The following is a 24,978-nucleotide window of genomic DNA, read 5'->3' as shown; positions in this document are numbered from 1 at the left end:
AGCATAATGGGTGACTGGTGGATCGCATTGAGCCCAGGTTTTGTACAACTTTTGTAAGTGCTTTTGCTAACATTAGCAGTCATTGCATGTTTTTTTCCCCCCCTGAATGTGAAATATGTTATTTGCGTTGATTTTGAAGAATATTCATGTGATAATATTACTGATCTTTGAACCGTCTTACTTTATCAATATAAAAATGTGAAACCTTTCAATGATTTGTTGTCATTTGATAATTTACAACGAAAAGATAAGGCATTTCAAGCTTCAAAATCAGGTTTTGAAAAAAAAAATGTTGTACTCATTAATTATTATCCTGGACAAACGTATTCATTTGTATTTTCACAAAACTATATTTTGGCACATCCTTTGTTTGAGCATAATACTGTACATTTGACCTTTTGGAATTACCAATGAGGAGTTCATCAGCACAAGAGCAGGGAATACACAATAAGTGGAGGGACTCCCTTCTACTGTATTTGGAAACTCCAGAAGAAAGGATCTAATTCTGCACTAAACAGGACTCGAAACACTATACTAGTGTTTTCAATATTTTCCGGGTTAATGCTCCCAGCCTCTTGCAAGGTGTTCCACAACTATTGATTAAGTGATGTTTCAGACCACTTTAGGATGAATGTTTCAGTACACCTTAAATCTGTCTCATAACCCCTTACAACCATGTGTTTGAAAACTCCAGCAAAGTTAGTTTTGTCTCCTTAACATTGGTGGCAGTTCAGTTGCCGCTAGTTTTAGTGTTACAAAACACTTTATTATAACAGTGCAGTAGCAAGTAAAATAAATAAAAGTGTGTCAGAATATAAAGGATAGTTTATGCTGAAACCCTCATATTAAACACCAATGGTATTCACAAGGTGGTTAGGTGATATTTAGGATAATGTTTCACAGCTTTGTCATTCTATTTTGTATCTTAAAATCGTCTTATTTTATTATTTTACATATTTTACATGTGATAAGGCCACACAGGGGGCCAGCGATAACTACAGACAGGTGAGACAATCTGAAGTATCCAAAAAGGCCACTAGATGTCTTATGATAAATGACATAAAATCCTTGAAAGTTACCAAAACGCTCATAGTTTATTTGTGAACTTCAAAGGTTGCCAGTAATATACCCTCCCATTGCAACCCTATCAATAATCAAGTTCAAATTCAAGTTTGGTTTGCAGTTAGGATGAACAAAGCACATTACATAGGCTACAATACAAAACATAGAAACATTTAAGACACATGTGCGATAGCATTTAAATGGGCACAGTTATGATGATGCATTTGTTATTATAGCAATGGATTTAATAAGACTTCAGTAAATGAATAGAATGGGCAATCCCTTTTCAGTGACAACTTCAAATGTTTGGATATATTGTTATCGTGGACATTCGGTTACGCGTACACGCACTCTCCTAACACGGACTAGTGGGGTACTACTAACTAGACCATTGGCAGAGCAGTTTATAAATGGTGTATAATGCAATGTAGGTCTATTAAGGGTTAACACTGGAAAAGGTAAATATATTTTTCATTCAGCTACAGCGTGATTCGAGACCCGGGAAAAGTTACGCCTGAATACTGTTGCAAAAAATAAAAAAGGAGAAAAAAGATTGCAGCAGGGAAGTTTGAGGAGTAAAGAACTCGGCTTAAATATTCCCCCCCCGTGGAAAAAAAAGGCGTGTGTAGGTTGAAGTAGGTAGAGCGTGGGCCAAGCAGTGAGAGAGAACCAATCAATTTCAACTGTTCCCCCTCTTTCTTTCCGAATGACAACCTCTGCAACAGGTAATTATTTTGTACAGTTGCCCTTCTCACGATAAGTGTTCAAGTAGCCTAGGCTGTGCTCTCTGCAAAACAGCACTCAGGAGATCAATTTACGCTACAGCATGCTGCTTGAGACAGTACGAATTCCCGCATGAGGTTTGACAACTTTCTTACTTTTACAGTCATTTGTTCGATTGGGAGTCATATTAATTCCCACTTTTTTTTGTTGCTTAAAGACATGCTTCACTTCGATGTAATTGATGCAACAAGGTTGCGCGGATGAATTATTATGAAAGTTGGAAACAAGGAACGAAGGGAAAATATCCAGCATGTCCTCAGACATGGCAAATATAGGGCTATTTACTGTAAAATAAATCTGTATTATGTTCTGTATCGGAATGTGTGATATTGCAGTTTAAATTCACCGAGTTACCATCTGCGTCGCGTAGTTAGTAGCCTGTACAGTTGGCAAACAGACGTTGCGAGTGGAATCTAATGCATTTTCACGCGTGAGTAGGCTAGTTTGTGATTTCCAAGAAGGCGGTGATTTATTTTTTTTGCGTGTCTTTGGACGTTTATATAAACGTCGGTTCAACTTGACTAAGAAAGTGTTACATTGTTATTGTGGCATTGGCACAATCTCCTCAAAATCATTTCAAGATCGACGGCGACGTTTTCCATACAAGCAAGCGCATGTTTCCTAACTCCATGCCGTGCCAGAGAGAAAGAGAGAGTTCTTTTTTGAATGGTTTATTTGAAATAGTTGTTTTCTGTAAGAATATGTGCCTTCATAATCATTGTATGTAGGCCTAATGCGGAAACTTAATATAATAGGCCTATAACCCTAGCCTAGTCGTTTGAGTGTTACAGAATTCGTAAACTGTTGTGCACCTGCGTGGATTTTTACATCACGTTTGCAGAGTCTTTGAAGTTGGGTCTTTATTCTCTGAGAGTTCACACGCATCAGCGCGAAAGTCATAGGATAATTGGCGTGTTTGACTGTAGCCGACACCGCACCGTGTGAACCCGCTTGGGCCTGCTTAAGGCATGCCCGGCCGTAGTGGGATTTCCAAAGATACATTTTAACCACACATGCACGGATACCGTTTCTAATTAAGAACAAAAAGTCGTGGCTTTGGCTTTGTTGTTCATCTCTCGAGAACTACACGTTGTGCTTCGTGGCGAGGGATGGCACGAACCATCTTCGGACCCCTCATACGCGCTGCACGCACACGTGTGAAAACACTCATTTTAAAACATCCACATTTTTTTAAATTTTTCTGCCCCAATTGAACTATTTGGAGGTTACAAATATAACAAATACTGTAGGCTTACAGTTTCTTGAACACAGAATTTCTGAATAGTAAATGTAAAGGTAGGCTGCAGAATTGTAATGGCTGTTAGTGGTGACACCCCCTGTGGGTAAAAAAAACCTTTCATGTTGTAGCGCCTAATCTCTGACATTCAGGCTGCCGAAAGAACTTTGATGTGGCCCCTTATTGTCCCCCCCCCCACTCTCCCCTCCACCTCCTACCTTCACCCTCTCAGTCGCCATGGCTTTTGCCCAGTGTTAACTTCACAATGTGGCTTTGCATTTCAATGTGTTTCTAAAGAAGCCGTAAAAACAGAGGTTTGAAAGGTTGTTGAAAATGTATTTATTTAGAGACTCATCTTGAGTCATTTACCGTGAGAGAGAGAGAGAGAGAGAGAGAGAGAGAGAGAGAGAGAGTCCCCCGTAGTTTGCAGGATGCACCTGTGGCCTTGGCTGTTTCTGGTCTTGCGTATGAGCTTCTTCTTTTAATGCCTAGAACATTCATGCAAATGGGGATGTAGGTGTTGCATAGTATGCTGTTTGTGATCTTTCACTTCTTCTTTGGTTTATGGGGTGCTGCAGGGCTGACTGTTGAGCCCCTCCCGTTGATAATAACATTCAGCCAGTGGCTGAAATGATCTCTCAAACAAAACGACAGCAGTGCCCCAACACACGATTTCAATCAGTAACCGCCTGATCACCAGCACCAACCAGCCTTATCTGATCTCGCTCATTGCCCTCCAGCGGGGTCAAATCACTATCTCTCTGACAAATTCCTCTCTCTCTCTGCAGAGGCATGTTTGACAATACTGTTGACCTGTTAGGTTCTTTCCGGTCTCTGTGTGTGTCTTTCCCCCGGGGAAGTGTATGGACATGTCTGGTCTGCTCCCGGGCCTCATTATGAGCCCATTGTCCTGTATCCAGTGATGTAGTGGTAAAGAAAAACGTGGGTAAGCTATAAACTCCTGTCAGTGGGCTAACGAGATATACACTTTAAAAAACAAAAACGGTGTTATTTGCATTTTGATTGCACTTTAATGTAGGCCTATAGTAGTGTTGAGGGAATAGTGCTTTTTGAGGTCAGTTAATTATTATTATATATTTTTTTTACATTAAATGATTTTAGAGCTTTTTAAATGGAAATTCCAAAGCCAAAAATAGTGAACATTCAATTGCCAAAACATTGTCTCTGTCAGGTCCACATTGGGTAGACATCGGTAGAAAAATGTGTATATTGTTGTGTATATTACTTGAAATAAATACAATTTGGCCCTAATCTATGAATTTCACGACTGGGCAGGGGTGCAGCCATGGGAGGGGGTGGAGGGCCAACCCACTGGGGAGCCAGGCCCAGTCAATCAGAATGAGTTTTATCCAACAAAAGGGCTTTATTACAGACAGAAATACTCCTCAGTTTCATCAGCTGTCCGAGTGGCTGGTCTCAGATGATCCAGCAGGTGAAGAAGCCGGATGTGGAGGTCCTGGGCTGGCATGGTTACACGTGGTCTGAGGTTGTGAGGCTGGTTTGACGTACTGCCAAATTTTCAAAAATTATGTTGGAGGCGGCTTATGGTAGAGAAATGAACATAAAATGATCTAGCAACAGCTCTGGTGGACATTCCTGCAGTAAGCATGCCAATTCCCGCTTTCTCAAAACTTGAGACATCTGTGGCATTGTGTTGTGTGACAAAACTGCACATTTTAGAGTGGCCTTTTATTGTCCCCAGCACAAGGTGAACCTGTGTAATGATCATGCTGTTTAATCAGCTTCTTGATATGCCACACCTGTCAGGTGGATGGATTATTTTGGCAAAAGAGAAATGCTCACTAACAGGGATGTAAACAAATTCGTGCACAACATTTGGACCCCGGCCTCAAGTTTTGGAACCTCTGTACTGTCCTCTCTGCTTGCTTCCTATCTCTCTGTGTCTCCTCTGCCTCCTCCTGCATGCATTGCAGCCTTCCTCAAGCTCACCACTATCTGACTCACTAGTACTCTCTGTAAAGCCAAGTTAGAATGAGAACTAGCCTATCTTTTGCTCCTGCTGAGGTCAGAATCTGTTTAAAGTAGAACTGAAATGCTCAGTTCAACCTACAACATTATTCGCTAACTTCACAAGCTAACCTTAGCAAAATATCCATCAATGATAGCTGAGCTTGCCATTGTTTTGGACTAGCTGGCTATGATAGCCCAGCTGGCACAGTATACTTTTTTGGTCTATTTGTCATTCATGCCATGTTACCTGGCTAGTCTCTAGCAGGATAGCCTCCTAAAAAGACACTTGTTTCATTTTTTTTTATTGTTGTCGAAATGAAAACATTCTCAATGATGCTACAAACATGGATTGTAATCTGGTCTGCCTTTCAGCCGAACCATTCAAGTGATATCATTGATGACACATTATCAAGATGGCGGCGCACAGTAGTCAGATGTGGCCATTTTCAAACGTTTTAACATAAATATGTCACGTTGGCATAAATGGTCGGGAGACAGGCGCAGGAATGCGTAATAGGGTTTTTTATTTACCCAAATTACAGCGTGCCGTGTAAAGGCACGGGGACGAAGACCAAACAAACAAGTATACAAAACACAGTGTAGAAACCCAAACAAAGAGCAAGGAGTACCTCGAATAAATACACAATCGCACAATGATTACCACATGGGACGAGACCCGTAATCATCTGCACGATACACGTGACACGAGAGCCAAAACAACACAGCACATGTACTCACACGCACCAACTGACATTGTAACAATAATGGAAAGGACAATGGTGAACAAAGGACACACTTATACAATTACTAATGAATGGGAATAGGGACCAGGTGTGCGTAATGACAGTTCCGGAGGGATCCGTGACAAAATATGAGTTTTTCAGCAGTTTTAAGAGTAGGAACATTATCTCATTTGGTTATCAAAATCACCTTAACTTACATAAATGTTTCAGTTCATCTTTAACATTAGCTTCTTACTTCATCCTAACACCAGATCCCTTTAACATTAGCTTCTTACTTCCTCCTAACACCAGATCCCTTTAACATTACTGCAATATTAATAGAAGTCTCTGCTGGCAGCCAGCCACCTGACTAAGTGACTATTTACCAGTTGTGCACAAATTTTCCGAGAGTCTGTTTTTTCTTTGTTTGGGGGATGTCTGGAGACAAAGTCGGAGTCGCGGACACCTTATGTCTGACATCTCACAAACCCACTAGCCTAGTCTGTCAGCGCTGTTGGTTTGTTGTCGCAGGTGCTGCGACTCACAAGAGGGCCGTTTGAGAGAGTGGGGAATGTGCTACTGACAAGGCAAATCCAAGGGGCGCACGCAAACCTAACGAGCAAACAACTATTCATGATTCCACTCGTTCGCAAAGAGGCAGGCGCAATTACAACTCAAGAAGATCAACAATATAAGCGTTTTGAGCTTTGATCAACACTGGGAACGTAATAATATGTGTCACATTCGTCGTAAGAATGGGACCAAAACGCAGCGGGGATATGAATACTCATCTTTTTTATTAGATGAAAACCAAAACAAAATTACAAAAACAACGACGAAAAACAGTCCTGTAAGGCTCACAGCTAAACACGGAACAATTACCCACAAAACCCATGGAAAAAACACCCCTACTAAATAGGACCTTCAATTAAAGGCAACGAGGAACAGCTGCCTCCAATTGAAGGTCAGCCCAATAAACTAAACATAGAAATATATTAACATAGATCATAACCCAAAAAACCTCGAAACACACCCCTGCCACGTCCTGACCAACTACAATAACTAAATTACTACTGGTCAGGGTGTGACAATGTGGGTAAACGCTCATTAACAAAATAAAAAGGTGAGTAAATGCTATTTCAGAAATAAAAAAGTGCTAAATGGTGTTTACGTGCGTTTATCCTCCACTACATTCCTGCCTGTATCCCAAACCCTGGCCTTGAACTTCAGGAAGAAGAACACTTTATGTTGAGGAACTATATTGTTGATGTTGTTTCTTGAGCTGTTGCTAGTAGCTGTTGCTACTACGTTCACACCAAATCCAAATAATTTTCGATAAATGTATTTTTACGTGTGAATTAGCTTTCAGAGCCTATTTTGGTGGGGATCTTCTCTGGTGCTCTGATTGTAGTGTCAAGACTGTTGCTTAAAGACAACAAGGTTAAAGCTTATTTTTGAAACGTGAGATCTAACTTTTGTGGTGGGCGTTTGAGTAGACGATGTACATGTCCAAAATGGAGCATTGGTGTATTATAGTAATATTATAATACTATAGTAATACATATTCAGGTGGTCACTTAGCTAGTGATTCTGTGTGGTTACGGGGATTAGATAAGATATTTTGTATTTGACTCAAGATTCTCTATCTGTTTAGTCTGTGAACTTGTAAGAGAGGGAAGTATGGGAAAAGTATGTCAATTGTGGGAAATAACGCACGTTGAAATGTGCCCTTTCGTGCACTCTCCTAACTGCTACATTGTTTTTTTTTGGTTTACTTCCAGGTTAGAAGAGAAACAAAAGATCAATCCTTGAAGAAAACAACTGCAACAGCGATGCCATCCAACAAGTATTCTTCAGCCATCATGGTGGAGAGTGACAAGATGACGGCAACAGTAAGTAGGGGGGGGGGGGGGGGGGGGGGGGGGGGGGGGGGGGTTAGGTCTTCTGATGGTGCTATTGCCAACAAAGTCACCAAATATCCACTGTTCACACCGTTTTCCACTGTGTTTTTGCTCCAAAATGCACACCACCATTCTGCGCACTGTTATACTATACTATATTATCCCCAAATGTTTATTGAAAACATAAATGCACAATAAGCATTTGTGGTCTCTCAAATACATCATTACAGTTGTTGGTTAGCGAGCTAGTCAAATTTGAGCCATATTAGCATAGACGTGACATATAAGTCGAAACACCTCAAAACAAGACGTGGTGTCAAGAACAATATAAAACTAGCTGAAGGGAGCCATCTACGGTTTACCACGTGGCAGCTACGAGATGCGTCCACGTTGTCATGACGTTGTCAGCCCACCCTTCATATCATGGTAACTCATCTGCCTGGCTTTAGTGCCTCCCCCTCCTCCCCCTCCTGTGTTTGCCAGAAGCCTCAGGCCTCAGCTCCCTCCCTCAGTCAACTGGCCTGCCTCTGTGTCTCCCAGCCTACCATGCTGAATGTGCATAATCATTTGGCCTCAGAGAGCAAACTGGCAACTTCTTACAGTACATCTGGCCTGGATGTGTCATAGCCTTTCATGGAGCGGCCAGGGCAGCTGCCTCTTTAGAGAGAGAGAGAGAGAGAGAGAGAGAGAGAGAGAGGGAGGGAAAGAGGAAATGGAAGAGGAGTGTGTGTGTGTGTGTGTGTGTGTGTGAGATCCATCATCACAGTGGGCTCTTTATGTTCCGAATTAACACTCGCTCTAGTGTGGACTTCAGGTGGCTGTTGTTTCCACCCATCGGTATTGCAGTATTACTAATGTGTTGGTACCTGTCTACACATCCCTCTCCTCAATTGGGGAACTTGGTACAAGGTACAGTGCTTGGTACTTCTCAGCAAATTACTGCCCTGTTTTCACCCTACAAAGCGTCCCCCCCCCCTCTCCCCCCCTCTGCAATTCCATCAGTGGTTTTTCACATCATATCAGATGAGATATGGCCACTGCTCCAAGAGTTGAAATTCGTATAGTTTCTCGCTGCTCGGATAACACTCCTTCTGGTTCCACCACTAGCGATCTCGCACAGAACTGGATCACGATACATTGGCACTGTGATACTTTCGGTTGTATTGGTTTTGCCCTCAAATCCCTCTTTTTCCGTTCAGTAGGACAATCTATCTTCCCGGTTAATTAGAGTAGAATAATGTGACTTCCAGGCAGTCCCAATAGCATTCTCTGCCTGTTAGGTTTTGGGTTTCAGTCCTGGATTATATTATTACTTACTTTGAGTAGCAGGACGAGTCAAATGGTTACGTAGTTATACAGTGACTTGAGTTTGTGTCAAAGACTCAGCCGGTCTAATGGGACAACCACGGCTATGTTGAAAAATGTTGTTATGGGGGGAATATCTAGATCAATCTGCATATCGTAATACATGTAGGAAGTTCTCTTCTGTGGTGTCAGTCTGTGTTGGAGCAGGGTGGCAGTGTGGCGTCGCCTGTGGGACTGTGTCTGCTGCTGTAACCCCGAGTGTGATCGTTCTTCAGGGCATCGAGAGAGAGAGAGAGAGAGAGAGAGACCAGTTTCAAACCAGAATGACCAACTCTTTATTCTCTCTCTCTCTCTTGGATTTCTACATGCTTTTCCAATGGGAGTTTCTATCGTTTCTAGATCTGCCTTGCAGTCTGGTCCTCAGCTATATGCATCTGTGATCCCAGAGCTTTTGTTCTATGGAGGGCAGTTAAAGCACAGACATGTTGTCTTTACTGTTATATCTGTTGACAAACTTCACCTTTTATGGTCCTCTGTCACGTTCTTATCTTGGTGCCTTTGTGCCGAGCCAGTGGAGCGAGTCTAGACTGTGAGAATGAGATTAACGGACGTCGGCTAAGCACCTTGACATGGCAAGCCAGTGACTTATATTGTAAATGTGTCTGAAAGGTGTGTGTGCTTGTAATGTAATGCTGTGTGTGTGTGTGTGTGTGTGTGTGTGTGTGTGTGTAATACTGTAGGTTCGGGTGTGGGTTCATTGAAAGGGCCGATCTCTCCGACTCGGCATAGTCCTTCCTAACATCTCCCTCTGCCCCCCCCCCCCCCCCCCCGGAGACAGACAGGCAGATCAACCAGAGGTGTTGCTCCGCAATCTGTCAACACACTTTGAATGAATCCGTACATGCGTTGTCTTATGTCAGGCACCGATAGGTTTCCTCAGTCGTCTGCAGTCTCCTAGCCAGATGTGGGGAGGGGGGGTGCAGACAGGGGTGGGGTAGCAGATGGAGCGTTAACACACGCAGAGGGGTGTCCTGGTTTGGGACAAGGCGGCCCTCTCAGGTCTAATCTCACTAATGAGAGAAACTCTGGCACTGACCTCCCGCCCTGGACGTGTCACTCTCTATCTCTCTCACTCTTGTCTGTCTCTCTCTCACTCTTGTCTGTCTCTCTCGCACTCCTGTCTGTCTCTCTCTCCCTCTTGTCTGTGTCTCTTTCTCTCTCCTCTTTCTCTCTCTCCTCTCTCTCTCTCCTCTTTCTCTCTCTCCTCTCTCTCTCTCTCTCTCTCTCCTCTTTCTCTCGCTCTCTATATTTCCCTCTCTTTAATTCACTCTCTCTACCTCTGCCCCCTGTATGGCTTAATAATCACTGTATCCAGGGTGTATTGAGTTCATTGGGACCTATGGCTGTGCTGTACTGTGCCTTACTATATTATACTGTGCTGCGCTGCCTGCCTGCGTGTGAGGCCCAGGTTGGCTCAGGTGAAACGCAATTTGGGCTGACACTGTTGGATGTGCGTCAGAATGAATCTCACAGCCTGAGGGCTCTCTTTTCTCCTCCATTAAGTTTGAGAGGAGCAGGGAGAGGGAGGAGAGAGAGAGAGACACACAAGGGCACAGCAGCCAGAGAGAGAAACTGTTCTTTTTATATTGTAGTGCTGGTTTTCCAGAATGAGAGAGAACACACTGTGTGGCATGTAGGGCACTATAAAAATATATTGAATTATTTTTCCTGATTCCGTTTAGTCTTTCCCCAAATTCCGTTTTCTCGTGTTTTTTTCCCCAGGCCCCCCCCCGTTTCTTCACGTTTTTGTTCTCAAAATCACACAGAAGAACAACTAAATTGAATGTTCTAAATCCACAACAAATCTTGAACCACAGGAGACCACTTTTGAGATCTAGAAAAATCGAAGAAATGTAGAATTTTGGGTGTAGTTACCCTTTAATGCAAGTGTGCACCAGCAGTGTTTCTATAGCGCTCACGTGATTGCAGAGTTTGCAAAACAAATGGCTACTGGATTCAATGCAGATATTCATGGTATCGTTCTGCCCGGCTACTTTATAGTGTTTGGGAAAGGCTTTCCATCGACCAGCAGAACGGTTATCATTAGCATTACCACTAAACAGCTACTCGAAGTGTAGACTAAACATAGGCACGACACACACAGACAAGGCTATTCCTGTGCCGTTTCACAAAGTTGCAGGAAAATAGAAATCACTGATGCATTTTGTTCATGTCTTATGATTAACTTGGGCAAATGAATGAACGTTCGATTAGATGAGAGGTTTTTTATTTAGTCACATGCACAGATGTAGTTGCAGTGTACAGTGACATTCCTAAGCTCCGAGCTCCCAACAGTGCAGGTGTGAATGAAACAATCAAATCAAAAATGTAGAATATATACATGTTTACAACTGTGACAGTGATGAATATTAATGTCCATTGGTGTGTGGGCATGGGTAATTGTCCGTTGAGGTGGGGTAGGTAACTGACTAGTGGCTATTCAGCAGTCTGATGGTCTGGGGGTAGAAGCTATTGGCCAGTCTGTTTGTTTTAACCATGACTGCACGCGTCTGAGTGATGGAAGTGGGGAGAACAGGCCGTGGCTCAGGTGGCTGAGGTCCTTGATGATTTTCTTGGCCTTCCTGCGACACCTGGTGTTGTAGGTGTCCTGGAGGGCAGGCAGTGTGCACCCAATTGATTAAGTTCAATACATTTAGTTGATTTCCTACTAAAGTAAAAAGATATATATATCATTTTTATTTTTTTTAATTCCTTTTTAATGTCTGGATTCCGTGATTCCATCCACGTTTTCCGCAACACAGATTTTATAGGGCCCTAGGTATGGTATTGAATTGTACTCAGCTCCAACCTAGCCTTACCTAGGTTGGGTTGTGTATTGGCCTGTGTCTGCTGGCTGGCTGCGTTAGCTTTGGCAAGTGACTGTGCCACTGGAGGACAGCTGTGGTGGGAAGTGTTCCGTGTCTCAGTCTGGCATTCCAGAGGAAGATTCCTGATAACCCACAGCTGCCAGCATTGTTCCCAAGGCCAAGGGCTTACGCTCCCTGAGGAGGAAGCCTGACTTTGGTGAAGGCCCTTAACTCTCCCTTACCCCTTCTCCCTCCTCTCTCACCCTCCTTCCTCTCTCACCCTCCTTCCTCCCTCCTCTCTCACCCTCCTCCCTCCCTCCTCTCTCACCCTCCACTCTCACCCTCCTCCCATCCGAGCACCGCGTTCCCTGTCATTGCAACAGAGGTGTGACAATCTAAAGATATCAGATAGATGCTTTCACTCTTCTCAGTCCATTCTATAATCTCTATATCTACAGTCACTTCCATAATTATTGGCACCCTTAATAAAGATGAGCAAAAGAGACTGTATGAAATAAATAATACAAATACGGACCTACACTATATAGTGTGGACACCCCTTCAAATTAGTGGATTCGACTATTTCAGCTATGCTCATTGCTGGCAGGTGTATAAAATTGAGTACACCGCCATGCAATCTCCATAGACAAACATTGGCAGTAGAATGGCCTTACTGAAGAGCTCATTGACTTTCAATGTGGCACCGTCATAGGATGCCACCGTTCCAACAAGTCAGTTCGCCAAATTTCTGCCCTGCTAGAGCTGCCCTGGTCAACTGCAAGTGCTTTTATTGTGAAGTGGAAACATCTAAGAGCAACAACGGCTCAGCCGTGAAGTGGTAGGCCACACAAGACCACAAAACGGGAGCGCCTAGTGCTGAAGCGCGTAGCGCATAACAATCATTTGTCCTCGGTTGCAACACTCACTACCGAGTTCCAAACTGCTTCTGGAAGCAACGTCAGCACAAGAACTGTTCATCAGGAGCTTCATGAAATGGGTTTCCATGGATGAGCAGCCACACATAAGCTTAAGATCATTATGCGCAATGCCAAACGTCGGCTGAAGTGGTGTAACGCTCGCCATTTTTGGACTCTGGAGCAGTGGAAACTCCTTCTCTGGAGTGATGAATCACACTTCACCCTCTGGCAGTCCGATGGACGAATCTGGGTTTGGCGGATGCCAGGAGAACGCTACCTGCCCCAATGCATAGTGCCAACTGTAAAGTTTGGTGGAGGAGGAATAATGGTCTGGGGTTATTTTTCATGTTTTGGGCTAGGCCCCTTTGTTCCAGTGAAGGGAAATCTTAATGCTACAGCATACAATGACATTCTAGACGATTCTGTGATTCCAACTTTGTGACAACAATTTGGGGAAGGCCCTTTCCTGTTTCAGCCTGACAATGCCCCGTGCACAAAGTGAGATCCATACAGAAATAGTTTGTTGAGATTGGTGTGGAAGAACTTGACTGGCCTGCACAGAGCCCTGACTTCAACGACATCGAACACCTTTGGAATGAATTGGAACGTCGACTGCGAGCCAGACCTAATCGCCCAACATCAGTGCCCGACCTCACTAATGCTCTTGTGGCTGAATTGAATCAAGTAACACTAACACAGGTTTTTCTTGTGCCTGTCGTTTTCCCCGTAAGCATTACGTCCGCGGAAATGTTTGTAATGACCTGTCAAACACACCCTGGTAATGGCTGAAATGGGCTCAAGGGAATACAGTGTCTTTCCGTTGTATCTATAAGAACGCTAAAGCTTTGTCTGGGATTTAACGCAACGTCTCGACACATACATCACAAAATAGAGAAGAGAGATACCTTTATTTTGATGGGTGTACATTTTCTGTGAAGTTTAACAAAACAGTAATTTAGTACAGATGAAATGCTTTCAAATTATATGCGCTGAAATGAAAGCAACTTCCTAAAATGTACACCTGGATTATAGTGATATTATGTCTGATCTCGCAAACAATGTGAAGTATATTTAGATAGGTGTTATCTAGAGACAAGCGTGTTGATTTTTAGTCTGAGCGTATCCTGCTATTGAATTATGCAAAAGACTGTGACAACAACAGTAGTTAATGAGGCAGCCTAGACACAGGTGAGTGCAAGTAGGGTAGACAGAGCAAGTGTTTGGTGGCTCCAGCCCTGTTCCACCCATTTATGTTAATTTAGTCATATATGCAAATATGCCCACTGTATTTATGCAAATTAGGCACATATCATTTTCTTTATTTTAACACACCGTATAAAAACAATACCAGATACAATATGAACAGTTATATGTGAATGCATTCTAAAATTTAAAAAAAGGTAATGTTTGACAATAAATTGAATACCTTCCCACCAAAATCCCTCATTATTTGTCCATGCCAGTAAAATGTTTTATGTGCTACAATTCAGTCAATATCTGATGGATTAAAAAAATGCTAAAAGTTTGGAGTTTCTTCATCCATTGTCCAACTGTTGTATTTATTAGAATTGTAAAATTAAAATAAAATAATAATAATAATAAAAAATGTTGACCGTTGCTACGGTTTTCCATAGTGTTGTTGAGTGCTGTGTGTTGATAGCTCCTCTCCTGTCGTCTCCAGGCTGAGGTGAATGGGGACATGCCTGCAGCCGACGACAGTGGCATGGAGATGACCAATGAGAACAGCCCGCTCACCCTGGCCGAACCGCACTCCCCGTTCAGCCCCAAGCAGAATGGAGATGCTGCCTCACCTGCAGGTCCGGAACACACACACACACACACACACACACACACACACACACACACACACACTGGACATTCTCGGAAAGCTTTCACCCCTCTCAGTTGACTTCAGGCCTTTGATCTCGTTATCACATCACACTCTCCGACCACGTTAAGTTACATCATTCTCTCACCTCTCAACCCTCACCCTTCTCACACACTCTCTGAAACCTGTGTTTGCATAAAGGCGTCAGCATGCTTCAGTTTGAGTGTGCTCGCACACTCCCTGGAAAGACCTTCGCTTGAAAAACAAGAAAAAGGCACCAATCGTACTGTTTGTCCATTTTGAGACGCCGTAACCAGTATACACTTCCTCAAAATAGTCCAAATTAATCTAAGATAACTCAAGAAATCTGTCATTAATTTTTCAGTTTTTGCCGAAGAGATCTTATTTTACATCTAACTAAGTTGTTTGGTGTCTGAAAATGAGTGGTCTCTCATTGAATGACAAAGACTTTATTGAAGAATCCCTACTGTTGACCAATCACAGTCGAAGGGGCGTAGACTTCGGCTCCGAACTTCGTCTTGCCTCCAGAAAGAATGTTGTGTGTCCGAACAGCCGAAAAAACCCTCACCGAAGTCCAAACCGGAAAAAAATCCGTTACAAAATGTCAGCGTAATTTTGGGGAGGCAGGTAGCCTAGTGGTTAGAGCGTTGGGCCAGTAACTGAAAGGTTGCTGTATCGAATCCCCGAGCTGACAAGGTAAAAATCTGTCGTTCTGCTCCTGAACAAGGCAGTTAACCCACTGTTCCTAGACCGTCATTGTAAATAAAAATGTGTTCCTAACTGACTTGCCTAGTTAACTATTGTTTTATTTGTTATTATTATAATGTATGCACAAATTCTACTGAGCTGTTTTGGCTGGGAAGCAGGCAGATGGCTCAAGTCACCATCCTTACCTTGTATCCCATGTCTCTCACTTTCTCACCCCCCCTCTCTCCCTCTTGCCCCCCCCCTCTCCAGATTCAGATGTGAATCAGTTGTCAGGCAGCAGAAAGAGAACTAGGAAGAGGTCCTCAGAGGAGGAGTGCAGCTGGGACTCTACCTACAGTGAGGTGAGTCTCGCACACGCTACATAGACACACATACATGGACACGCGCACACACACACACACACACACACACACACACACTCTCCGAGGGTGTCTCAGGGGGAGTTGGGATATGCAAAAAATACATTTTCATTATACACCTCATGCTCGTACAGGTTACCCACGTGATGCAGTGAAACAGGACAAATATCTTCTTTCCCCCCGTTTTTTATTTTTTATTTAAATATTTTTATGAATATCGCTAACAACAACAGAATTAACCAAACATTTTTTTTTTCTCACCTCCTGATTACACTCACTGGAGCCATTTACACTCACTTGCGTATCTGACAAAGGCTTTGAAAAAGCACCTGGGAACAGGCTGCAAGTGCCGCTGGCTGCTGGTTGAGCTTTCTTGACCAGCTGAACAGCTGCTCTTAGGGAAAATGCTCTGAGCCCATTACCTTCCTAGCTAATAGGCTATGTTAAAGTTTACACTTACTCTTCCAATTATAATGTGGGGAGGTCAAAATAATGACAAACTATCTACCAAATCTATTCATTTTAAAATGTGAATTACTTCTCCTTGCGTTCACCTGATAAGACAAGACTTGTGATGGTTATAATTATTTTTGCTAACGTATGATGGCCGTCCCTGGGTCGCCGGTTTGCCTGGGAGGGGGTCTCTGGTCAAGAAAAGGTTGAAGACCCTGATATAGATAGATGCACACACACACACACGCACAAACTGCTCCAGCTCTCTCCCCCAGACGCTGTCATACCTGTGACCCGTAAATCAAAAGAACTGGCAGTCTTGTCTGGCAGACAGCAGGACTAACTGGTTCTAACTGATAGGGTCATTGCTGGTATCAACTCAGCTTTGATATAACCACCCATCTGTCATCATCTCGTAGCCAGACACCCTCTTCTCACACTCCTTCTGCATCCTGGAACCAAGACAAGCACGGCTGGTAATACTGAAACCTGAGTTGTGTACAGTTGGTAGAAACGTTTTGAAACGTTGAGGCGATACCTGAAATTGCCCAATAAGAACACAGATTGTTGTGTTCCGTTAAGATTTCTTTTAAAACATTTGCCCCATTAAACACGACTCTGGCGCTGTTTGCCTGGATCTTGGTCCCCTGGTACCTATTGGTTGAGTGAAAGGGTTGTTGTGTCTTTTCTACAGCAGAAGGCCAAGGTGGCAGGGGTGGGGGCCTCGGAGTCGGGCTCGGGCCTGAGACAGAGACCTTCTCCCAGAACCATCTTCCAGGCCGGTCTGCTGGCCCCTCACAACAAACCGCGCAGCCGCGAGCAGAGAGGAGGAGGATGCCAGAGCAAGCTGGAGCACCACAGCAGCTCTCCGGTGAGAACACACCATTCAGACTAGACTGAATGTGCAAAAACATAATGAACAGACACTATAACTCCCAGGGCATATCCTATCCAGTCTGTCAAAATATTCAGCTCTGATCTTTTATATTATAATTCATTATTTACAACAAAAAAACATGTACGCCTCCCCAGAATCCTATTTTTCATTCATTCAAATTTGACAGCCCCTAATAAATGTTTTACTTGGTTCCAACAGTACCTGAGACATTATTTGACATTAAAGAAGACATTGTGTCAATCCCATTAGCGATGACATGACTAGGTAGCCATACTTTTGGCAGTCTCTCTGACTCTTGGCCTCGCAAGGCAATACGAGTTTCTCTCGGCGTCATCTCTCAGTTGTCTGAGACATGACGAGTCAGCACCTGTAGAAACACACCATCCAACATGACTTGTCACTCTCAAAACAGTCAAACAGACACACACACACACACACACACACACACACACACAGGAGATATGAGTGGGTAGGTAGAGCTAAACCAAGCCAAATCCTTGGAGACATAACACGCACACAGAAACCGTAAGTGCTGCCTTTGTTTGAAAGGCTGAGGTGATTATTTCTCTCTCAACCACTTTTTCCTCAGTGTTTATTTTCTGAAGCCTCTTCTTTGCAGCGAGAGCCAGTAAAAACAGGATTGTCTGCAGTCCGTCACGTGATGAGATTTCAGAAGTGCTTACTTAAGTCCTCGCCGTCTCCGCTTCGTGACGGCGCCGACAACGTTTGGCGCCTCTCTGGATCTCTCTCTTTCGCTCTCGCTCTCTCTCTCTCTCTCTCTCTCTCCCTCTTGCGCTCTCCTTCTCTCTTTCACTCTCTTACGTTCTCGCTCTCCCTCGCTCTCTATCTCGCTGTCTCTTTCTCTCTCTCCCCCCCTCTCTCATACCCTCTCCATCTGTCCCTCTGTCACAGTACCTGCATAAAGAGTTGCTTTGGTTCAGTTACTGCTGAGAATCTTAACTGAATCGGAAAGAGAATTGAACACTTGAGCAGGTTTCAAGGTGTTGGTCTGAATTCGCTGTGTAGGTGTGGGAGTCCATTTGAGTCAAGAGGACTGAAACACACACTGATGGAGCTAAGAAATAGGGCTGGGTAGAGCAGAGAACATCAGGACCAAATTAAACAAAAAAAACAGATACAAGTTCAACAGTTACTTGGTAACATTGTGTACTTACACTGTAGTTAGACAGGTTGTAATGACTAATGCAATACAATACACCCCAACTAACGTTTCATGCATTGTGCCTGCCTTCCCCCCCCCCCCCCCTATCTCCCTCCCTTCCCCTTTCTCTCGCTCCACAGAGCCTGGCCTGCGGTGTCGGCCCCGGGACCCTGGTGTCCGTGGTCCCTGAGGGCCCCTCCCTGGAGCTCCTGGAGCAGGACTCCAAGGACTCGGCCCAGAGCACCTCCACCTCCTCCACCTCCCTGATCTCCAATACCACAGAGATTGCCTGCCAGCCGGAGTACAAGGTAACTGAACAGGGATAGAGGAGAGGGTAGGAGGAAGAAGGGGAGAGAGGGGGAGGGGGGTGAGAGAAGGGAGAAATGAAAAAAAAGTGAATATAGGGCCAATAGAAGAGGGAGTGAAGGTGAAACAGAAAGGAAGGGGAGAAGATCATAGAGGTCTCTCATCCCGTCTTCTGTTTGTCCACCTGCAGAGAGAGTGTGTGCGTGGAGCATGGCTGACTGTGTGTGTTTGTACATCTCTGCATCCTTTGATGCCGGCAACCTCACAGTTCTACACAGCTGGGTGGCGTGTGGTTAGTCAGTGGCACATGAAGTAAATGAAGTGTAACATTCTCATAGAAAGACTTGAGTCTTTGTAGTGTGTGGTTGGAGACCAACCCGTATCCACTGTCCCCTAGCAGTAGTGTATATCTATTATGATCATGTGCACCTGGCGGTGTATCTATGCACTGACATGTCCCATGGAAGCTAAGACCTCCCTCGTCTCAAACGCCAAATCCAGTTCTCACACGCACACCCCTTTTTACCCCTCTAAACGTCCCCCCTCCTCTCTCTTCCCCTCGCAGGACAACAAGGGTTTCGGCATTGGGGAGCTAGTGTGGGGGAAGATTAAGGGGTTCTCCTGGTGGCCAGGCATCGTGGTCACCTGGCGCGCTACGGGCAAACGACAGGCCACGCATGGCATGAGGTGGCTGCAGTGGTTCGGCGACGGCAAGTTCTCTGAGGTGAGCATTGAGGAAGTGGGTTGTTTTGGGCGAGAGAAACATTTTGGGTGTTATCGTAAGTCTGTCAAAAAGTCTGCTGTATTATCAGGGCCAGCATGCACAAAAGCCCTGTTTATACTTGGTGCTAACATGTGTCCTTGTCCTGATCTTGTCCACATTCTGGTTGTGCCCACATTTTTAGACGATGCATTCCCTGTGGAGATAGTTAGGTACGCATTGGATCTGGATATTAATCAAGTGTAAACAGATCTAGATGGTGAAACTATTTAAATCGTCATTATACCGGCTTCTAAAGTCATTGACAGGTAGCACCAATGCCTTCATAATTATCTTCAAATAAATAGATATTATCTGTATGCAAATAAATTGCACACAGGGGGGGACTAGGAAATCTGCAGACACATCAGATAGACATTTTAATACCATGTGTAGATGCGACACATCTAGATCAGATTGTGATTGAATCATCTGGATCAGATTGTGATTGAATCATCTGGATCAGATTGTGATTGAATCATCTGGATCAGATTGTGTTTGAATCATCTTGATCAGATTGTGATTGAATCATCTTGATCAGATTGTGATTGAGTCATCTGGATCAGATTGTGATTGAATCATCTTGATCAGATTGTGATTGAATCATATTGATCAGAACATAAAACCCACATGCACTATATATACAAAAGTATGTGGACACCCCTTCAACTTAGTGGATTTGGCTATTTCAGCCACACCCGTTGCTGACAGGTGTATAAAATCGAGCACACAGCCATGCAATCTCCATAGACAAACATTGGCAGTAGAATGGCCTGTACTGAAGAGCCCTGCTAGAGCTTCCCCGCTCAACCCTTGTTGTCCTGTGAAGTGGAAACGTCTATGAGCAACAACGGCTCAGCCGCGAAGTGATAGGCCACACAAGCTCACAGAATGGGACCGCCGAGTGCTGAAGCTAGTAGTGCGTAAAAATCGTCTGTCCTCGGTTCTAACACTCACTACCGAGTTCCAAACTGCCTTTTGAAGCAACGTCAGCACAATAACTGTTTGTTGGGAGCTTCAGGAATGGGTTTCCATGGCTGAGCAGCCGCACACAAGCCTAAGATCACTATGCGCAATGCGAAGCGCCGGCTGGAGTAGTATAAAGCTCGCTACCATTGGACTCTGGAGCAGTGGAAACACGTTCTCTGGAAGGATGAATCATGCTTCACCATCTGGCAGTCCGACAGACAAATCTGGGTTTGGCGGTTGCCAGGAGAACCCTACTTGCTCGAATATATTACATTTACATTTTAGTCATTTAGCAGACGCTCTTATCCAGAGCGAGTTACAGTAGTGAATGCATACATTTCATTTCATGCATTTTTTTTGGGACTGGCCCCCCGTGGGAATTGAACCCACAACCCTGGCATTGCACACACCATGCTGGCGTTGCAAACACCATGCTCTACCAACTGAGCCACAGGGAAGACCAATGCAAACTGTAAAGTACATAATGCAAACTGTAAAGTTTGGTGGAGGAATAATGGTCTGGGCTGTTTTTCATGGTTCGGGCTAGGTCCCTTAGTACCACTGAAGAGAGATCTTAACGCTACAGAATACATTCTAGACGATTCTGTGCTTCCAACTTTGTGGCAACAGTTTGGGGAAGGCCCTTTCCTGTTTCAGCATGACAATGCCCCCGTGCACAAAGCGAGGTTCATACAGAAATGGTTTGTCGATATTGCTGTGGAAGAACTTGACTGGCCTGCACAGAACCCTGACCTCAACCCCATTGAACACCTTTTGGATTAATTGGAACGCCGACTGTGAACCAGGCCTAATCGCCCAACCTCACTAATGCTCTTGTAGCTGAATGGAAGCAAGTCCCTGCAGCAATGTTCCAACATCTAGTGGAAAAACTTCCCAGAAGAGTGGAGGCTATTATTGCAGCAAAGGGGGGAACAACTCCATATTAATGCCCATGATTTTGGAATGAGATGTTCGATGAGCAGGTGTCCACATACTTTTGGTCATGTCGTGTATTTACGCAAGGTGTAAACTAGGCTCATGCCACACAGAGTAGGATTGCTGATCGAGAATCCGTTTTAGACCATAATGGATAACATTATATGGACAGGGCACCTGATCCTACAGTAGATAAGACGCTTGGGGCCTTTCCTACGGACTTCTCAATATTTGGTATTCAGACTTACCTTATTCAGTAGGGTAATGCACTCTGCAGATGTGGGTACCTTGCACGCTCTCAGGGGCATCATGCACCCCAAGAATTTGACAGGGCACAAACTACATGAGGATGGCTGGGGGGGGGGTCCAGAAGGGTGCTGTGCGCCACCCCCCAGTTCGTAAGTTGTAGAATTTTTCAAACACCTGAAACAGCTTTTTCCTGCTGTCTAGAGCTATAATTATTATGCTTCATTCTGTGACAAAAATATTAATCATACCTCTTGAGCTGTCTGTATCCACCTGACTAGTGTATTTTTTTGTGTTGAAACAATATGCTTCTTTGCATCTCTTCTAAAATCTGTGTAAAATATGGAAAGGAACGTGAGTCTTATTCATGAGTTATTTCTTGCTTTTCTAAAGTCTACCAGCCTTACCAACAGACATGCCAGCTAAGATAGTTAGACCACCTAGCTACTCTAACTTGAGTGACAGCATGAAATGGCTTCTTGGTAGCTTGTTCTGAGGTTTGGAGTTTGGGAATCTATCTGGGCTAGCTAAATCCAAACTTCATAAAATTGATAAGTGGCTAGTAGTATTACAGAGTTAAAAAAAAAAAAAAAAATAGATACAATATATATATTTTTGTTGTTGTTGTTGTAAACAGGACAATTCTCAGGGGGCACGTGCCCCTGTGACGCCTCTGCTCGCTTTGAATACATTTCCTTCAACCGCTGAAAACCCTCCCACTTGCTAGCCAACCAGATTTTCTCGTGGAGTTTTCATTCAGTTGGGTTTTCAGTACATTTTTCTTTCAAAGGGAAATGTCATAATTTTTCTACATATTTTTCAAAGACATATTCATCGTCTCCAGCACCACCCCAACATCAACATATGATGGCACGTCTCTATGTTTTGTAGTCTAACAAGATACAGGAAGATAAGTGTTTCCAATGACATGTATCGTTTAGTTCAAATTTTGTCAACAGACTCACTAGAATATATCGAGCGACCGGCTTCAGAATAATTAGGGATCAATGAAGGAAAGCCATCTACACTGAACAAAAATATAAACGCAACATGTAAAGTGTTTTATGAGCTGAAATAAAAATCCCAGAAATGTTCCATACACACAAAAAGCTTATTTCTCGAAAATGTGCACACATTTTTTATATCCCTGTTAGTGAGCATTTATTCTTTGCCAAGATAATCCATCCATCTGACAGGTGTGGCATATCAAGAAGCTGATTTAACAGCATGATCATTACACGGGTGCACCTTGTGCTGGGGACAATAAGAGGCCACTTTAAAATGTGCAGTTTTGTAGCACAACACAATGCCACAGATGTCTTAAGTTTTGAGGGTGTGTGCAATTGGCATGCTGACTGGAGGAATGTCCACCAGAGCTGTTGCCAGAGAATTGAATGTTCATTTCTATACCATAAGCTGCCCCAACGTCGTTTTAGAGAATTTGGCAGTATGTTATTTAATTACATTGTTTTGTTTACCTTCATTTCCTTCCTCTGTAAACAGTTGTGAGGTCATCACAACCGTTTACAGAGGAAGGAAATGAAGGTAAACAAAACAATGTAATTAAATGATAATGTAGGCTATACCAACTGAAGGGAACTAATAGTAAATTGGCAGTTGAATATCTGGTTTCCGACAGTCGATACTGATAGACAGTCGATACTGATAGCTAATCTTTAACATGATAGAAATCGGAAACAGAGAAAGTCACGGTAGCCTATAATTAAGACATTAGAGAGTGCCCATCCCTGCAAGTTAAAAGGCTGTATAATTTAAATGCTGCATAATGGCACAGCATTTCATAAACTTTACTATGGGAAAGTTAATATGTTGATATGCTTCAGTTAGCTGCCATATGACAAGTTTCACCTTTTTTCCCAGAGATCATAAGGTAAAATAGATCTAAAATAGATCTAAAATAGATCTAAAGCATTTATATTTACAATTCCCTCATCATTTACCTAGTTTTTATCACTAGCTCTTATCAAGTTGTAGATGACAGTGCGTGGAGAATGGTGTAGATGTTTTTGTCCCCCACTTGGAACCGGTCGGTTCGCTAGACCTTATTTACAGTTTCCTGGCGAGTAAAGGTGGTGGAATTAGTTAGGGAATGAAGTCAAGGTCAGAATAGGGAGTATGTGTATTATTCCATCTACATCCCAAACCAATAGCGAGTGAATAGCATGCTCTTCTCATGCTGAAGTTATAAGGGTCAGAATATTCATAGAGAGAAAAAGGGCATAAAAAAGGGAATTCCATGCTTAACTTGTGTCGGAATTCCCCCCTATGTGAATGCGGACGTTGCTTTACAGTAAAGCAATGAATGAGCGTTTAACCCTCCATATCTCCACTCATCATCCTTCCTCCAGGTGTCTGCTGACAAGCTGGACTCCATCACTGCTTTCCCCAAGTTCTTCAACCAGGCCTCCTACACCAAGCTGACATCCTACCGCAGGGCCATCTTCCAGGCACTGGAGGTAAGGAAGGAAGAGGAGGAGGAGGAGGAGGGGGGATGAAGAAGAATGTGACAGAGTGAGAAAGGCTATATGTGTGTGCTTTAACACTTACTTGCCTAGTGCCTACCTTCCTTCATTTGGTGGAAGGTGTGTGTGTGTGTGGTTTAACACTTACCTGCCTAGTGCCTATCTTCCTTCATGTCAGGTGTGTGTGTGTGTGCCTGTGTGCATGCCATATAACTGTGGTTGCCTGTGTGGGTGTGTGACAGCTGCACAATAAAGTCAATACAGGGACTTGCTTTCCCTGCCGTTCCTTTATCAGTCTCTCAATACAAGGAGCTGTTAATCATCTTCAGACAGACAGACAGACAGACAGACAGACAGACAGACAGACAGACAGACAGACAGACAGACAGACAGACAACATGACGTTGAAAAGAAGTCTAAAATACATATTTTCCAGACTTTGAAGTTAGCTTAAATTTAGGTTCTGAATGAAAGGTGAAAATTCTTATTTTCCGGATGTTGAAATAAGGTTAATTTTTGGTTCTGAATGAAAAAACATAATTTATAGACCAATACATAATTTATAGACCAAAAATCTATGTCCGTGGACGTTGAAATTAAGGCCAGACCGCACCAGATCTAAACCGAACATAGCCATCTATGATTGGTTCAGATTTGGTCCGGACCGGACCAAAAACCATCTTCTGTGGACGTGGAAATCCAGGCCGCCTGAACTGCATCGTTCTGTGCTTACTGAGGTATGGCCTACAGTGTCGCCTGAAATGTAATTTGAGGAGTGTCCATCTTTGTGGTAGGCCTACCGTTTGTAAAACAACCCCACAAAAGACGTCCAGAAGACGTCAGCGTTGGTGGTTAGAGCGATGGGGCAGTGAACAAAAGGTTGCTAGATCAAATCCCCGAGCTGATAAGGCTAAAATCTGTCATTCTGCCCCTGAACATGGCAGTTAACCCACTGTTCCTAGGCCGTCATTGTAAATAAGAGTTTGTTCTTAACTGACTTGCCTGGTTAAATAAAAAAATGTAAAAGAAGTTATCCTGAGCCTATTTGCAATGCGTTTATACA

At 43.6% G+C, this 24,978-nt stretch overlaps 1 protein-coding gene across 2 annotated transcripts in view; it reads left to right on the top strand.

Moving 5' to 3' along the window:
* Positions 1-1,590: 1,590 nt before the first annotated feature.
* LOC115166262 (DNA (cytosine-5)-methyltransferase 3B) overlaps positions 1,591-24,978 on the top strand; it is a 55,561-nt gene continuing 32,173 nt past the window's right edge. The window contains exons 1-8 of one of the 2 annotated variants that reach the window (XM_029720098.1): positions 1,591-1,787; positions 7,578-7,688; positions 14,468-14,603; positions 15,593-15,684; positions 16,850-17,026; positions 18,356-18,523; positions 19,087-19,245; positions 23,802-23,909. In XM_029720098.1, the coding sequence (XP_029575958.1) occupies positions 7,629-7,688; positions 14,468-14,603; positions 15,593-15,684; positions 16,850-17,026; positions 18,356-18,523; positions 19,087-19,245; positions 23,802-23,909 (900 nt within the window). In that variant the 5' untranslated portion in view covers positions 1,591-1,787; positions 7,578-7,628. The other variant, XM_029720099.1, reaches the window with a different exon arrangement.

This window comes from Salmo trutta, chromosome 28 (assembly GCF_901001165.1).
Source record: "Salmo trutta chromosome 28, fSalTru1.1, whole genome shotgun sequence".
Taxonomy (NCBI): Eukaryota; Metazoa; Chordata; class Actinopteri; order Salmoniformes; family Salmonidae; genus Salmo; species Salmo trutta.
The sequence above is the reverse complement of the archived record's forward strand: the minus strand, read 5'-3'. Positions and strand labels throughout refer to the sequence as shown.